Below are 13,304 nucleotides of genomic sequence, written 5' to 3' on the forward strand. Positions count from 1 at the left end.
CTCACAGTTCCACATGGTTGGGGAGGCCTCAGGAAACTTGCAATTATGGTGGAAGGTACCTCTTCATAGGGCAGCAGGAGAGAGAATGAGTGCCCAGTGAAGGGGGAAGCCCATTATAAAACGGTCAGCTCGCGTGAGAACTAACTCCCTATCACGAGAATATGATGGGGGAAACCGTCCCTATGACTCAATTGTCTCTTCCTGGTCCCTCCCATGACACACGGGGATTATGGGAACTACAATTCAAGATGAGATTTGGGTGGGGACACAGCCAAACCATGTCAGAGGGCATTAATCTTATCATGAGGTATCCAGCCCCATGACCAAAACACTTCCCACTAAGCCCCACCTCCCAACACTGCATTAAGGATCAAATTTTAACATGTGTTTTGATGGGGACAAACCATACCCAAACCATAGCAGGGGATACGTCAAAGAACAGGGGAGCCAACTGAAAGATCTCCCAGTAGCCAAAATTGCAACAGTTTGAGCAATAAAATAAACAACATAGTATTGGTTTATAACCCAAAGTATGAAAAACTCGTGAGTCCATATTAATACAAATAATTGAATAAATAAGAGAGAATAGAAAATCTCCCAAATAGAAGAATTCCTAATAATTTGTGTAGTTACTCCTCTTCGAGGAAGTGGAGCATAATTCTCCACTGCTGTAGTGAGCTGTGCCTGGTGACAGTCTTCTAAAAAGTATAATATGCATACTGGAGAAAAGGAATAACTGTAATGGAAAACCCTGGCATCTGTTACCTCCACTGGTGATCAAAGTTATCATCAGTGATAAGTCTGTTGATGGCCTATTCCCTTGATGAGATGTGATGAGAATGGTAGACACTTTACCTCTGTGGTCTTTCTCCCAGGAATACATAACCCCACTTCAGTTATGAGGAAAACATCAGAAAAACCAAAACTGAAGAACATTCTACAATGTCCTTTAAACTGTCAAGGTGATCCAAAATACCTCAAAACACTTAGTTTACTAAGGAAACAGGGTGACTAAATGTAATGTAGAATCTTGGATGAAGCTGTAAAACAGGAAAAAGACATTAGGTAAAAAGGAGCTCTGAATAAAGTGTAGACTTTATTTCATAATGTTATGTTATGAAAAAACTGCCATTGGAATTTCTGATATTACGTGAGACAACTGCTGTGGTAATTTCAGGCGGTAACAGTGAAGGAAGTTTGGAGCAAGGTATACAAGAATTCTTTCCATCCTTTTAACTTTTCTGTAAATCTAAGTTATTCTAAAGTAAAACTTTTTAAAAAAGTAATTACATATGCACAGCTGCAGAGTAGACAGAGAAAAGAATTGCTGAACTTTATGACAGAACGATAGAAATGAGTCACTCTTTACAAAGAAAAAACTAGACTGAATAAAAATGAACAGAGCCCCAGAAACTGAAAGAAAATCTCTAATGTTTGTGTAATTTGAATCCCATAAGAAAAGGCTAAAAAAAATTCAAAGAAATAATGGCTAAAATTTTCCCAAGTGTGGCAAAGGTCATAAACCTAGAGATTCAACAAGCTGAGTAAATTCTATACAGGATAAACCCAAAGGAATTCATGCTAAGAAGCATAATTATGAAACTTCTGACAACTAAAGATAAAGAAAAAATCTGACAAGCAACAAAAGGGAAACAATATATTGCTTTTGGGGTAAAAGAATTGGAATGCCATTGTATTTCTTATTAGAAACCACAGAGAACACGTTTCAAGTGCTGAAAGAAAAGAATTGTTAACACAACTCTATATCCAGTGTAAGTATCTCTTGGAAATGAAGGGAAAATTGAGACATTCTCGGATGAAGGGAAACTAAGAGTTTATTGCCAGCATACCTACCCCGAAAGAATGGAAGGAAGGAAGTTCTTGGAACAGAAAAGAAATCATAAAAGGAAGCTTTCAAGCATTAGGAAGGAAGAAAGAACAATGGAAAGACTAAAAATGCTGAGAGATACAATATACTTGCCTTCCCTCTTGGGTTTTCTAATTTCGTTTGATGGTTGAAGGGAAAAATGTAACATTCTCTGATGTGGTTCTCAGTGATAAGTAATATGTATATAATTTAACATATAGAGTAACCACTAAAAAAAAACTTAAGTTGTATACTCAAAAATATTATAGAAACATAGATAAGTAAAAAATTGAATTCTAAAAAAAAAAAAAGTTCAGGAGAGGAGATCAGGAAAAAATGAATAAAAATTCAAGGGAAGAAACAGAAAACAAATAAAATGGCAGATTAAAGCCCTAGCATATCAATAATTACATTAAATGGTCTAAATACACTAATTAAAAGACAGATTGAAAGAGTTGGTTTTTAAAATTCACCTAAATATATGCCATCTACAAGAAATTCACTTCAAAAATAATAGGTAGATTGAAAGTAAAAGAATAGAAGAAGGTGTACCATGGAGCATTAACCATAAAAAAGCAGGATTGGCTATGTTCATATCAGATAAAGGAGACTTCAGAGCACAGAAAATTGTTGATACAGAGTGATGTTACATGTCAATCTGCCAAGAAGACAGCAATTTTTTTTTTTTTTTTTTTTTTTTTTTTTTTGAGACAGAGTCTTGTTCTGTCGCCCAGGCTGGAGTGCAGTGGCGCGATCTCAGCTCACTGCAAACTCCGCCTCCTGGGTTCACGCCATTCTCCTGACTCAGCCCCCCAAGTAGCTGGGATTACGGGTACTCGCTACCACACCTGGCTAATTTTCTTTTCTTTTCTTTTTTTTTTTTTTTTTTTTGTATTTTTAGTAGAGACGGGGTTTCACCGTGTTAGCCAGGATGGTCTCAATCTCCTGACCTCGTGATCCACCCGTCTCGGCCTCCCAAAGTACTGGGATTACAAGCATGAGCCACCGCACCTGGCCTAAGACAGCAGTTTTTAAATCCTAAATGCTTCAATATTCCAAGAGATTACATGTTATGCAACTGTAGTACAATGTCAGTATCAGGAAGTTGACATTGGCACAACAGGTGTATAGTTCTGTGTTATTTATCACATGTACAGATTGGTATAACCACCACCACAGTCAAGTCAGCAGAACTATTCAGTCACCACAAAGAGCTTTGTCCTACCCCTTTATATAAAGTCAGCCCAACTCCTTTTACAATCCCTTAACTCATGGTAGTCACTAAGTTGGTAAGCTATCATTTCTTCTAATGCTTTTCAGCCCCGCTCTCTTCTCCCCTCCTGAAACTTGTGTGACACAATTGTTAGATATTATGTTATAGTCTTACAGGTCCCTGTGGCTTTAGTCTGTTTACTGTCTGTTGTTCAGATTGGGTAATTTCTACTCTTCTATATTAAAATTCATGGATTCTTTCCTCTGTCTTCTTTATTCTGCTGTTGAACCCATCCACTGAGTATTTTTTAACTCTAAAATATCTACTTCATAGATCTTCTCTCTTTGCTGAGACTTTATGTTTTTGCTTCATGTTTCTTACTATTTGTTTAAACATTTATATGATGGCTTATTTAAAGACTTTATCAGATATTTTTAACTTATGTGCCATCTCAGTGTTGGCATCTATTGATTGTCTTTGCTTAATCAAGTTGAAGTTGTCTTAGATCTTAGTATGACAAGTGATTTTAGATTGAACCTATTTGGAAATTATAAGATCTGTGTCTTATCTAATTAAATCTTCTCATGTAGCAGGCATTCTCTGACACCACTGTGGCAGGGGAGGTGGGGGGTGCTGCCTCATTATTGAAAGGTGGGCTGAAAGTCCAGGTTTCCTGCTCAGCCTCTGTCGGCACCTGGAGGAGGGGTTGTCATTACTGCTGAATGGTAGTGGCAGTTCAAGATCCCCATTTTGCCTTCACTGATAATACCCTGCATGGAAGGATCCGGAGTGCCTCATTACTGCTCCCCATGGGGCTTCGACTGACACTGGGGGGCAGGGGACCTTGTCACTGCCTGGCTTGGAGACATGTCTCAGCCCCCAGTCAGCCCTCTCTGACATGTCCCTGGTGGAGCGGTAAGGGAGCCTTCCTCCAGCCTGGTGAGCACAGACATTTGAGTTCCCCACGTGGCCTTTCATGGCAGCAGTAGAGGTGGAGAATGTATTTTTTATTTTGTGTTTGGCTGAAATAAGAACAGTCACTGTCTAAAAGTTTTCAGTCTTGCTAGGCTGCCTCTTTCCTGAACCTCTGGTTTGAGAGTACAAGTTTTGGGTTTTACGTTTTTTTGTTTTGTTTTGTTTTTTCTGTCTCCACATTCATGTTGCTTGTTGCCAGCTTCTCCAGCTTCTAATTGGGGATATATCGTTGTCATTCCTTAAGTCCTGAGGTCCCTGAACAATCTGCTGTCTTCTCTCCACCTTTCAGCATCTTATGTTTTTAAATATATAATATCCATAGTTTTTAGCTATACTTACCAGAAAAGATAGGAGGAAATACCTCTACTCCATATTTCTGATAGAACATGGCTTTTTTATTTTAAATTTTTGACTCTTTGAAAATTTTTTTTTACTATTACTGTTTTCTCACTTAATTCCTATTTGGAGAGCAAGATTTTTTTAAATCCTTTTAAAGTTTATTTAAACTCATTTCAGGGCCCATGATATGATTTATCCTGGTTAAATGTTTCATATGTATTTGAAAATACGTGTTTTCCTTTTGGATCGGTGTTCTATAAATGGAGGTCATGTTGGTTGATAATATTCTTGAAGTCTTCTGTACTCCTTCTTATTTATTTGTAATCTACTTCTATAAATTATTGAGAAAGGAGTTTTACTGTGCAGCTACAATTGTGGATTTGGTTATTCTTCCAGTTTCATCGGGATTTGCTTTATGTATTTTGAAGTAGTGTTATAAGATAGAAAAACATTTGTGATTGCTATATCCTCTTGATTAATTATTCCCTTTATCATTATGCAGAATTTCTCTTTATGTATGCTGTTTATATATTATGAAACCCATAATAAATAATATTGTCTAAAAAGATAACTTGAAAGATAATATTCTATTTAAAGAAAAGAATTCCAAGAATGAGAAAAGTGTATTTTATTTTCATCCTCTTTTTGCCAGTTTATGGTGCTCTTTATCTCTATAAATTTTTTTATATAAATCAAAAATTTTCGTAGTACCGTTTTTCTTCTGTCAGGAAAATTTAACATTTCTTGTAATACACATCAGTTGCTGATAAATTGTTTCAGTTTTTTTTTTTTTTTTTGGCTGAAACATCTTTGCTAAGTATAGAATTTTAGGTTGATTTTTTTTCTTTCAGTACTTTAAGAGTGTCACTTCATTGTCTTCCAGACTGTAAAATTTCTAACAAGAAGTCAGCTTTAATTTTCTTTGTTCTTCTGCACATATTATGTCTTTTTCTGTCTGCATAAAATTTACTTTTTTTCAGCAGGTTTTAGCAATTTGATTATAATGTATATGGGTGTGATTTTATGTTTCCTCTTGGCATTTATTTAGCTTCTTGGATCTGCAGGTTTATATAGGTCATCAAAATTGGCAAATTTTGGCCACTGTTGCTTCAAAATTTTCTCTCCCTTTCCTTTTTTTCTTCTGGAATGCTGAGTACATATATGTTAGACTACAAATTTATTTAACCACAGATCACAGATAACTCTGTTTATTATTTTCCAGTCTCTCTATGTGTTGCCCAGGCTGGTCTTGAACTCCCAGCTTCAGGCAATCCTCCTGCCCCGCCCTCCCAAATAACTGGGATTACAGATGTCACTGTGCCTGGCCATATGGGCCATTTCTTGTTTGGTTGTTACTGATTGATTTTTTTCCTTGATAACAGTCTTGTATACCTAGTAATTTTTTACTGGATGCTAGATATTGTGAATTTTACATTGTGAGTTGCTAGATTTTGTTGTATTCTTTTACATATTTCTGAGCCTTTTCTGGGATGTAGTTAAGTTACTTGGAATTAGTTCGATCATTTCAAGATACACTTTAAGCTTTGTTGTGTTGGATTCAGAGCTCACTTTAGTCTAGAATTAATTTGGTCCCTCTTCTAAAGCAGTACCCTTCTGGTTATTCTACCCTGTTGGTCATTAATTAGGAGGTTTTTGTACCCTGGTTGGTGATGATCATTGTCTATCATCAACAAAATCTAGCAACTCACAATGTAAAATTCACAATATCTAGCACCAGTAAAAAATTACTAGGTATGAATGATCATTCCTACCTTTGTGTCCGCTGTAGTGATTTTTCAGCCTATTCTTTTTCACTGGTCTTTTCCTAACCTTGAGTGATTTTCTTTTATACAAGTCAGTACTCAGGAGACCCTTCTGCAGATCTCCAGCATTTTATATCAGTATAGCTCTTTCTTCACTGGCATTTACTCCCACAAATTCTAGTTGCCAGGGATTCCTTAAACATCCAATTTTGTCATATCAGCTTACCAAGTCTGCCAGCCTCTGCTTTGGTGTTCTCTTTTTCTGCTCTGCGTTGGCAACTCTCTCACAAGTAGCCTGTGGTAATCATAGGGCTCACCTCATTGTTTCTCTACTTTCAAGGATCCCTGTCTGCGCTGCCTCTTGGCTAAAACCTAATTACCATTTTTTATATTTTGTTTGGTTTTTTAGTTGTCTGTTATGGAGCAGCAAGTCAGTTTCTTTTACCCTGTTACAGCCAGATATGGAAGTCCTCATGAAATATCTTCCTTGACACCCAAGACATTGGCCATTTTAGAATTGTATGTTATTTAGGTGTGCAGTTTAGGGGTTCAAGGAGATTGACCATTTATGAGAATAAGAGAATGTTTTCTGGCCAGGTGTGGTGGCTCACGCCGGTGTACTTTGGGAGGCCAGGGTGAGATAATTGCTTGGGGCCAGGAGTTTGAGACTAGCCTAGGTAACATAGTAAGACTCTGTCTTTACAAAAAAACTTTTAAAACTTAGCCGGGTATGGTGGTGCACACCTGTAGTCCCAGCTACTCAGGAGGCTGAGGCAGGAGGATTACTTGAACCCAGGAGTTTGAGGCTGCAGTGAGCCATGGTCACACCACTGCACTTCAGCCTGAGTGACAAAGGGACCCTGTTGCTAAAAAAAAAAGTAAGAAAGAAAATGGTTTTTTTTGGTTACTTCCTCAAAGAAGGTCCAGTGAGCACCCTGCATATGCCCCTTCTGAAACTGTACCTTTTTCACATTCAGAAACAGTAGAACCTATACAACTAATGCAAATGCTAAATTATTTCCCATTTATAGGGTACTGCTTTACAAAACCAGAACTGATCTTCACATTGGAACAAGGAGAAGATCCATGGTTATTAGAGAAAGAGAAAGGATTTCTAAGCAGGAACTCCCCAGGTGAGTTACTGAATTCAATGAGCAGAAGGTTCACTGATTCACTAGGAGGACTCACACAACTCAGCATATAGTCATAATAATGGTTAAATTATATACAGTGAAAAGATACAAAGAGAAATCAGCAAAGATTAAAGGTGCATGGGGCAAAGTTCATAGGAAACAAACCGTAAGCTTCTGAGAGTTCATACAGTTCCCCAAGCACAGTTCCCTAAGCAAGGAATTGCGAAAACCCATGTAAATGTTGTCTACCCAGAATTAGTGCCCAGGATTTTTATTGCGGGCTCACTATGTAGACACCCTCTGTCTAGCATGCACCAAAAATCCAGACTTTGAGGTGGAAAACCGGTGTTCTCTATCATGTTGTTTGTACAGGGCTGGCACAGTGAGCTCCTCAGTAGTTATGGGAATCTTGTTTCTAGATGCCAGCCAAGGGCAAACCTAATAAGAAAGTCTTTCTAAGAGTAGCAGTCTCAGGCCTGCTGTATCAACTCTTGTCTCTACAAAACCTATGCAAATCCCTGGCATAACATAGATTAAGACAAACATATTTACCATATCAACAAATGTAAGTGGATTAAATGCGCCTATTAGGAGAAAATTCTATTAGATTTTGTTAAAGAAGTATATTTAAAAAATAATTGGAGAAGTTCAAAATACAGTTAGGAATTGCTAAGGCAATAAAGTACAATAATTCAGGTTTTATTTGCTTTAAATTCCTACTTCTATCGCATAATCTTGGAATACTTTATCCTATACTTTATCTCTTCTTTTTGTGAACTCAGTAACTAACACTAAAGTTAAATTCAGGTCAAAAAATAGAGAAAAGAAAGGGCATTTTGATAATGCTAAAGTAGACAGTTTTGAAAGGATATGTTAAAAGTAGACAACTTTAAAATATATTTAAGAGTTTTGAATATTTGTGTACTAAATTACCGGGTTTCATCAAACAAAAAACCACAAGTGTTCCGAGGAAATACGGAAACATATAGGTAGCGTAGCCTTTAATTTACCTTTTTGATTTCATACCGGAACCAGAGGATCACAACTGAGATCCTAGACTAGTGCTCAGCAAATGAGGACACAGGGGAAATTCTACCTGCTCCCTATTTCGGTCAGGAAAGATTTTTCTAGAACACAGCCATAGCTGTTCATTTATGTGCTAATGCTGCAAGGTAGAAATGAGTAGCTGCAACAGAGACCACATGATCAGCCCAGCGGAGAACATTTACTCTCTGGCCTTGTCAGAAAAAGTTTACTGACTCCTGCTCTAGAAGTTATAAATAACATGTTTTATAAAACTGAATCTGCTGTGTCTTTCAAAACTCTACTCTTTTAACAAAGAATGAATCCATTTTAAAATGACCATGGGACACTGACAAAATATAAAAGTATTTTGTGCAAACATCAATAAATTCCACAAAGTAAAGATAGTATTGTCCAGTAAAACTATAAATTGCAAACAATGTGAGAAGAATTAAAGTCTCTCTGTCTTAAAATCAATAAGGACTATATAAACATATTTAATCAAAGAGTAAATGAAAATCAAAATTGTCCAATATCCAGAAAATTTCAAAGGTAAAAAACATGCATACTAGAACCTTTGGGATATAGATAAAGCAGTGCTTAGAAAAAACTTTTAGTCTTATATTAGTCTTATATAGTTGTTTTTTAAAGTGAGAAAGTTTTCAAAGAAAACTAAGCAAAGCAAAAGATGTAATAAAAATAAAACTATATTAGTATAAATTTTAAAGCCAAAAGTGGTTCTTGCAATAAAAATAAGTGAATAAAATAGATAATCTCAATTAGAAAAAGGGGGAAAGCACTATTACTCACTTAAAGTTTTGATTTAAATTCCTACTTCTGTGGTATAGTTTGAAATCCTTTAGTGTATGCCTTATCTCTTCTTTTTGTTAACTCACAATCTACTTGATAGATGTGTTAAAAAAAAAAAAAAAAAATGAAACACTGTGCCAGAGAGCACATAGTTATTGAATGAGCTCCATTCCTACCTGAATTATAATCCACTAAAAAGAATGGTCTCTGCTTTACTCTTCTATATATTGAGTCCATGCAATATAACACATAAGTATTTTTAATAATATTGTGTATTAACTTCAAAGCCACTTGGGAGAGGTGTTTCTTATTGATTCATTCAAAAAACATTATCCCTAAATGCAAACACCCAAGTCAAATTTCTGAGACTTTTGAATAATCAGGTGTAGGTTAGCATTGGGTCTGAGCACTTGTGTAGGAAAGAGGAGGTAATTTTGAGGCACATTGCTTTTTAAGAGTCACTGTCTTCATTTATATTACAGAGAGGTATAAAGTATATCAGAATGAAGGTTATATTTTGTAAAGGAGAACAAAGCTGCATAAAATAATGCTATTGATTAAAAAGTGAACTATTATTTTACGTACAACTAAGAAAGAGAAAATGCCATATAACTGTGCACGTGAGGTAAGTTTTAAAATACTCCCTAATTTGAATGATGGTAACTTTCTTATAAAATCATGAGTGTCAGATATATGAGTACTATCCATATATCCCTTGTTAAAATGAATAATATAGACAGTAACTACTTTTAGATTGTAAATAAATGTTCCTTACATTTGTGGGAAGACATAAGAAGCCTTTTGTGTGTATGTAATTTGGGAAATGCTTTGCGTTGCCTGAAGGGCGTCTAGAATCTACATAGGTCTAAGGCTAAAAAGCAGAGTGACTCAGAGAAAGAATATAAGACTGTTACTGTCAATATACTATTTACTGGTGATATACTGTCAAGACTAGAGCAGAAAAGACTTTGGGCTATTGCAGTGACAGCTAGAACATGTAATGAGCCTGCAGTTAGTGTAAAACCTTCTTTTCCTGAATATCTCTTAGGGCACTAAGGCAGTGTATTTAAAGCCTTGGGGCTGACATTTTTGCATGGAATGTGGGTAGCAGTAGGGCAATAGCAGTCAAACATACACAAGAAATTTATGATAAATAAATATAAAGGATACATGTAAAGTTTTTAAGTCCAGGTTAAAATATGATCCTTAAGGTACTCACAGTTGATAAAAACTAGCAATGTTAAAAAGTAGATTGAAAACAGAATTAAGGATTGGACAAAGACAAGGCTGGTTTTAGGGAAAAGAGTGAGCAAACTGAAGAGACAAAAGTTAAGATTTGATGATCTAAAAAGATTCACTATTGACCAGGTGCAGTGGCTCATGCCTGTAATCCTAGCACTTAGGGAGGCCGAGACAGGTGGATCACCTGAGATCAAGAGTTTGAGACCAGCCTGGCCAGCATGGCAAAACCTTATATCTACTAAAAATACAAAAATTACAGGCACATGCCTGTAATCCCAGCTGCTCAGGAGGCTGAGACAGGAGAACTACTTGAACCCAGGAGGCAGAAGTTGCAGTGAGCCAAGATCACACCACTATTCCAACCTGGGCGACAGTGAGACTCCATCTCAAAAAAAAAAAAAAAAAGATTCACTGTTGAACAACCCTGATACAATAAACCAAGTCACCAGAGCTAGGGCAGAGCAGTGAATCCAATCGAGGTGGAAAAATGACTTTAACTCCCATCAATTTTATGCTTCCACTTACACATTTGTGTTCCTTTGATGATAATACAGACAGAATTAAAATGTGGTCTACAGTAGTATTTCTTCTAACATGAGGAAATTGGTGCCATTATAAATTTATTTTGTGATATGTAGGAAGGAAATGGAGCTTCAACTGGACTATTGTAGGCTAATGGTTATCCTACTATTGTAATTTATATTTGTATAAGAATCTAGACTAGCGTTACTCCCTAAGGCAAACCCTGTCTCAGATAAAACCACTAATCCATTGATTTTTGTTGTTAGCTACTTCATTTTGGTAATCTTTGTTTTATTCATCCCATTCTCTGATTTTCCTGTTCCCAGGATCCAGTGCTCTTACATATACACCATTTTCAGTCATTTTGTTGATTTATATCCTCTTCTCTATTCAGTTTTGAAATTTTTATTTTAAGATGCCAAATACAGACGTATATTCATTTCCCATTTCTTTTTCTACTACAAAAAAAAATTTAAACTAAAAAGGGAATATAGGGAATATACTTGAAATTACTTTATTGTTGAGAAACTGAGCCAGAAACTCAGGAATCAAATACATAATAGGGCATATATATACATATATGTCCCATTCCATAAGAAATGTGTTAAATATCATAAAGTTTGTTTAATTTTATCATTTTTAGAAGACTCCCAACCTGATGAAATCTCAGAGAAGAGCCCAGAAAATCAAGGCAAACATTTGTGGCAAGTTTTATTCAGCAATAAATTATTGACTACAGAGCAAGAAATTTCAGGAAAACCACATAATCGGGACATAAACATTTTTCCTGCAAGAATGATGCCTTGTAAATGTGACACTGTGGGGTCTGCTTACCTGGGTCTCAGCCCGACGGCCCCACACTGTCAGTATTCAAAAGAAAAGGCTCATGAGCATAATGTATGTGACAAATGGCTCATCAGTATTAAGGATGGCAGAACTAACACTCAAGAGAAATCTTTTGCTTATAATAAAAGTGTAAAAACCCTCAGTCATAAGGAGGACGTTATTCAGTATCAGACAATTCAGACTTCGGGGCAAGATTTTGAATATAATGAAAGTAGAAAAGCTTTTCTTGAAAAGGCTGCCCTTGTTACATCTGACAGTACCTACCCAAAAGGAAAATCTTACAATTTCAATAAATTTGGGGAAAACAAATATGATAAATCAACCTTTATTTTTCCTCAGAACATTCATACAGAGAAGAGTCACTATGAGTTTAATGATACTGGAAATTGTTTCTGTAGGATCACTCACAAAACTCCAACAGGAGGGAAATCTTTCAGCCAAAAGTCACACATTAGAGAATGTCATAGAGTTCATATAGGGATGAAACCCTTTGAATATGGAAAAAGTTTCAACCATAATTCAACCCTCCCAGTGCATCAGAGAACTCATGCAACAGATAACTACTCTGATTATAACCCATGTACAGAGACGTTCAGCTACCAGTCAACTTTCAGTGTACATCCGAAGGTTCACATAAGGGAAAAACCCTGTGAGTATAATGAATGTGGAAAATCCTGCTCTGTTAATTCACGCTTGATTTGGCCTCAGAAAAGTCACACAGGGGAGAAACCCTATGAATGTCGTGAATGTGGGAAAGCCTTCAGTGAGAAGTCACGCCTAAGAAAACATCAGAGAACTCACACAGGAGAGAAACCATATCAATGTGATGGATGTGAGAAAGCTTTCAGTGCAAAGTCAGGCCTAAGAATACACCAGAGAACCCACACAGGGGAGAAACCATTCGAATGTCATGAATGTGGGAAATCTTTTAACTATAAATCAATCCTCATAGTGCATCAGAGAACTCACACAGGGGAGAAACCTTTTGAATGTAATGAATGTGGGAAATCTTTCAGCCATATGTCAGGCCTAAGGAATCATCGAAGAACTCACACAGGGGAAAGACCATACAAATGTGATGAATGTGGGAAAGCTTTCAAACTGAAGTCAGGCCTGAGGAAACATCATAGAACACACACAGGGGAGAAGCCCTACAAATGTAATCAGTGTGGAAAAGCTTTCGGTCAGAAATCACAACTCAGAGGACATCATAGAATTCACACAGGGGAAAAACCCTATATATGTAATCATTGTGGGGAAGCTTTCAGTCAGAAATCAAACCTCAGAGTACATCACAGAACTCATACTGGGGAGAAACCCTATAAATGTGAGGAGTGTGGAAAAACTTTCAGGCAGAAATCAAATCTCAGAGGGCATCAGAGAACTCACACTGGGGAGAAGCCCTATGAATGTAATGAATGTGGAAAAGCTTTCAGTGAGAAGTCGGTCCTAAGAAAACATCAGCGAACTCATACTGGGGAGAAACCATATAATTGTAATCAGTGTGGGGAAGCTTTCAGTCAGAAATCCAATCTCAGAGTACATCAGAGAACTCACACAGGGGAGAAACC

At 36.6% G+C, this 13,304-nt stretch overlaps 1 protein-coding gene across 1 annotated transcript in view; it reads left to right on the forward strand.

The window, feature by feature from the left end:
- ZNF782 (zinc finger protein 782) overlaps positions 1-13,304 on the forward strand; it is a 75,630-nt gene that overhangs the window by 14,484 nt on the left and 47,842 nt on the right. Inside the window, exons 5-6 of the mRNA XM_011976001.1 lie at positions 7,189-7,290; positions 11,531-13,304. Of these exons, the coding sequence (XP_011831391.1) occupies positions 7,189-7,290; positions 11,531-13,304 (1,876 nt within the window). The remainder of the gene's footprint in view (positions 1-7,188; positions 7,291-11,530) is intronic.

The sequence above is a fragment of the Mandrillus leucophaeus genome, unplaced genomic scaffold (genome assembly GCF_000951045.1).
Source record: "Mandrillus leucophaeus isolate KB7577 unplaced genomic scaffold, Mleu.le_1.0 Scaffold161, whole genome shotgun sequence".
NCBI lineage: Eukaryota > Metazoa > Chordata > Mammalia > Primates > Cercopithecidae > Mandrillus > Mandrillus leucophaeus.